Raw genomic sequence first — 5,098 nt, forward strand, 5'->3', positions numbered from 1 at the left:
AGAACCATAAGTCGAGCAAAAAGAGATGAGAACGAAACTATATCGGCTGAGTAGTGAGATGAATACAAAGCTATCGTATTTCACACTTTTCACACTGATCACGAAGGTGTTGAATAGAACTACCTAAATTACATGCCATTGTTTTTCTGAAACTTTCAGCCAACTAAAACAACACAGGAAGAGTAAGTAAGGAAGAGGGACAACGCAGTGAGCTAAGTTGATAGTGACAGCATGATGAGGAGAAGCCAAGTCGAATGCAAGCCGAACAGTAGAATACAACGCAGCCTTCTGTTGCCTCACAGCTGTGGCTGTAATCTTTGTAGATTACACAGAAGCTGGTGAGGCAGAGTGATTTCCTCTTTTAAACTCTCGCAGGGACAAAACAGGAAGTGCACAGCCCTTTGTCCTGTCACTTGTGATGCTCTAAACCCCTCAGTTTCGCTATGTTCTTAAGTTTGAAAATTGTGAAAGATACGAGATGGATAAACCCAACAACCTGAAATTAAAAATCGTGTAAATATAACAGCTACCACACTACAGACATATACCACACACCTGGGTTGCATTTACTAAATTCTGACTCAGGTTCCTGGATCACAGTCAGACATTTTGAAAGAACTCGGTAAGAAGAACTACCCTGTAAAGACACTTCAAAGCAATGAGTGAGTTACCTGTTCCTCCAATAACCATGAAACTAATGGAGTGACTTTCTAAAAGTCAGTAGCAAAAAGGAAACTGTGTTTAAAACATACGTTCTGTCAAGGACAGAAAAAATATTGCACAAATACAGTAACAGAGTGCGCCTTGGAACAACTTCACCCAAATAAAATTAAAGTGTTGCAGGCCTTGTCTGGCCCCCGGTCTAGTAAAACATGACAAACTGTCCCCCAAAGACCCACTTGTAAACAAAAACGTTTGTAAAAGTCATGAAGCTGCCAGTAAGAAAACCACCAAAATTATATTTCAGCTTGTAGGAGCCCTTGGTTGTGAGTGTGTGTGTGTGTGTGTAACCTCCAGAACATGCACTGCCAAACGGACAACCGTTGACATGTGATGCTATGCAACTATATGTCACAGTGCTATATATTTGTTGCCTGAACTTAGGTGGAGATGGGGGTGGGGGTGGAGGGGGGGTTGAGTGGGAGTGGGTTACCTTATGCAGGATTGCGTTCATGAGAGATCCTTGGACACTGTGAGTGCTGACCTCTCCTGTGTGTTTGTACTGGTGGATGTGTGCTGAGATGTTGACCATCAGCAGGTGTGGGGTGTGGTTCAGATTCTCGCAGTGGTGAATCTCCTCAGTCTCGTTCCTCCACAGTTGAGTAGTATATCGCAGAATTAGACCCAGAATCAAACCTACATGTGATAAACAATGGATATTAACCATCACCCCTACAATCAATGTGCTTTAAACACCAAATGAACAGGGGTGGATTTTAGAATGAACGTCATCAGCCAGATTCACTTCTGGTCACTCTTCAGACAAACTTAGTCCACTTGCTTTGCCACTTGTTTTCAAATTTAAATAAAATACTTTTAAAATTTACTTTCTAATGAAAGAAAAAAAACATTTTACACTGTCTGGTCATTGATGAATCACACTTTATTGCTGTAAGACAACATGCATGCAGAAAAATGTCTTCAAAAAAAAAAAAAAAAACAATATTATGTTGTCATCATGTTGGAAAAATAACACTGTAGGAAGTGTACATATTTTGAAGTTAAAAACTGGGCTTCCTGCTCACACAGATGTAAGCTCAAGATAGATCTAAGACTAAATACCCAACCCCCTCCCTTTGACCAGGAGGCCAGGGATGTTGCTAGTGTCAATCTCTGTCAGGTGCAACGCATTCGTTGACAGTCCTACTTTAAAATTAAACCCCTGCATAATAAAACATATGAAAGGATCTTGGCTTTAGTTTCAGTTTCAGAAATTGTCTGAGGAAACTTGCAAGAAAATAGGAAGCACTGACACTTACAAAAACGGAAGTCTTGCCATTAAGCATACACAAGCAACAACACATAAAGTAATGCTCTTTCAGCTTTAGGTAACTGAATTAAATAACTAATCTAATTAGGAAGGCCATCGTATATTCCTGTGATCAATCTAGTTTCAATAATTTTTTTGTTCATTACTGAAAATTGTTCATCACTCACTTTTCATCACACAACCTCAAATGTCTCATTGTGAAGACGAAAACAAAAAACCCATAAAAGCAACAAAGACCGGTTTTGCACAATTTGTGTGTCATGTCCGTTTATTTTAAAAAGTGGCACAATTTCTTCCAACTACTTTGTATAAACGTGCAAGAAGCGAACATACGACGACCAGGAAAGATACTTTCACACGTCAAACTTAACTATGCAAAAAATATTTTTCTTACCATAAAGCATTGCTGCGCCAGTTTCGTGCATACATCTTATTTGACGTTGTCTAAACAACCACATTGTTAAAATGGTTAAAATCAACAATAAAGCTAGTGCGAGCAATTCAGTGCTCTCTTGTCGGTGTTTCTGTAGTCCTGTTAACATTTCTTTTTTTTTCAAAAAAAAGAAAAGAAATTATTTTAAAATGTTTGCATTAACAACGTCTCGACCAAAACCCCCATGCACCTCTTGTAGCATGCACCGCAGTATGATACACCCGCATCTATTGTAAATGCATTAGTTTCCTTTCAAATTTCAAGCCCGCAACAACCTGAGCGTGGGATGGTTGCAAAGGCTTTCGGGAGTTGTAGTCAGAGTGTACACGATTTTCCGGTATAAAAAGGACAACTAAAGACTGATCATGAGTTAAACTTTGAGCTTAAATATTAACATTTTCCACTGGGAACATTTTAAAAGCACAATGTGGAGCATAATATATGTTAAATAATAAACTGAGTACACAGATTACACTTCAAACAGAATTTCATTCGGTTGCAAAAAAATCCCAAACACAAAACCCATTCAATATGATGTTGAGAACATTGTAATGTTCCATGTCAATTCATATAAGTTATACATCATATGTGCTTACTTCAAGAAATTCAACAAGGAACCGGGAAACTATAAGAACGTCGAGTTTGAAACAGTAACACAGAGTACGATGTTTCTCAAAACAGAGAAAATGATTTCACACCGCGACCGTTGAGACTAGAGGTAGAATGCCTACTTCGAGTCACAGTACGCTAACAAGAATCCCAAGACAATGTTTCAATAAATAAAAGGTCACACAAAGTAGTGCATCGCCTAGAAAAGAATTTTATCCTCCTTAGTTTATATGTAGCTCTAAATGGCTACGCATCCGTCTTAAATGACAACATGCCTGAAATAACAAAAATAGATAGTAGTTTGCACAATTACGTGCTTGAAATGGAAAGGCGACGCTGTGTTAAAACACATTTTGACTTATTTGTTTAGGACTGAATCAAATCGCTTACAGCCTCTTAAGTGTAATTCGTTACTCTCAAAAAACATTTTCATAGAGCACCACTAGAGGTCACTAAGTGCATATAGGATAAAGTCAGAATGACGTGTTCTGCTTCTCAGATACAGTATTGGGAAAATACTAACAAACGTTTACTTCTTCTGATTAAATACATTATACATTTTGTCTTAAAGTATAAAACAAACATACAACATTAACCAAACTAAATGGTTCAAAGAGAAATGTGAGGTTAAAATCAGCTTTCTCAGAACTGAGTTGAGATTTAAACACCTTGAGAAATTCTAGATTTCTCTGCTTCGTGAAGAGGCGCCAATAGGCTGAAGCTATAGTAACAGCTTAGTAGAACCGTAAACCTCTTCACCTGAAAGTATATTGCCATCAAATATATCACCAGAATTGGATAATTCAAACATTTATTCAACATAATAACAATAATCTGAGATCAAGGGGATGCGGAGTTGGTACCTTTGCGTGAAAAAAAACTAAAATCTTGAAAAATACCTCGGGCTATATTTACCTAGGCAAATACCATGATCCATAATGTACCTAGCCCTATGATGTGTGACACATATTTAATGAGTTTGGTATAGGTAATTCCATCTTTTAAAGCTACGGGATCTAACTGGCCTGGGGCTGACAGGCTTATAAAATATTCATAGGTGATTCTCTCTGCATTCCCCCTCTGCCACAGATGTTACTATTTTTGCAGGACGGTCTCTCTTTATTTGGGAATCTGTCCAATTTTGCTTTTGCCACTCCCGGCTCTTCTCGCTCCATCCTTCTGGGATGTGCTCTGTGGCAGTGCTCGCACAGCCGGTCGGGTTGAATCGGAATGTCGTTCGGAAAAATGCGTACGAATTAAACCAGAAAAAAAGAAGGAACGACTTCTCTCGTGTCCCACCATGTAAGGCAAACGTTTGAGCTAGCTCTCTCATCCAAATGCCTTGCGATACAGAGCCACTGCTGTGGCATGCATGAAAGCTTGCCCAGGCAAATGTCTAAATAATTCGTGGTTATCACTGTGATTATTTAAAAGAATAAAGTGTAAATTCAGCTTCTCTTCTTGGCCGAGACACTCTAGAGACAAGATGAGGTATTCCAGATTGCACTTTACCAACTGCGACCACATCAGCAACAACCAGCGCAAAAACTAAATAAATAAAACCAAAACTTGACAACATCAACATTTATTACCTGCTTGAATGATCAAACATTGTGTATTGTGTCTTGACTAAACTAAAGTGAAAATTCTGTCTGAAATGCCTCAAAGTTATTCTTTTTAAAGGTGGTGGGTCTGAAACATTTTACAGTTATGCCAATTACTATTGCAGTGATGCTAACTGCATGGTTCAATTACAAGCTTTTGCTTCGCGTGCAGGTGGTCAGATAGCATACTATACATTCAAAGCAGCGCACTGCTTGTGCCCAAAATTTCCATGGGTTAAGAAAATGAAAATATAAAAAGCTTCAGAAACGGCATCAAAAAGTATTTTAATTTTCAAAACCAGTTTATTAAAGCTCGACCACTGACCTGCCAATTTAGCATTAGGAGGCGGAGTTGGATCCCCAACAATGATGAACATATCGCCTAGAAACCACTACCGTAAAGCAACTAGGAGGGTCGTGAATACTATTCGAGCGGTGTTGAAAAAGTCGGAGTAGGTTCCA

The 5,098-nt window shown here is 38.6% G+C and overlaps 1 protein-coding gene across 1 annotated transcript in view; it reads right to left on the reverse strand.

Moving 5' to 3' along the window:
- Positions 1-2,616, reverse strand: part of LOC118772614 (sodium/hydrogen exchanger 9-like) — a 64,534-nt gene extending 61,918 nt beyond the window's left edge. The window contains exons 1-2 of the mRNA XM_036521110.1: positions 2,385-2,616; positions 1,154-1,356 (exon numbers count right to left, since the gene is read on the reverse strand). Of these exons, the coding sequence (XP_036377003.1) occupies positions 1,154-1,356; positions 2,385-2,532 (351 nt within the window). The 5' untranslated portion in view covers positions 2,533-2,616. The remainder of the gene's footprint in view (positions 1-1,153; positions 1,357-2,384) is intronic.
- Positions 2,617-5,098: the final 2,482 nt, after the last annotated feature.

The sequence above is a fragment of the Megalops cyprinoides genome, chromosome 2 (assembly GCF_013368585.1).
Source record: "Megalops cyprinoides isolate fMegCyp1 chromosome 2, fMegCyp1.pri, whole genome shotgun sequence".
Classification (NCBI taxonomy): domain Eukaryota; kingdom Metazoa; phylum Chordata; class Actinopteri; order Elopiformes; family Megalopidae; genus Megalops; species Megalops cyprinoides.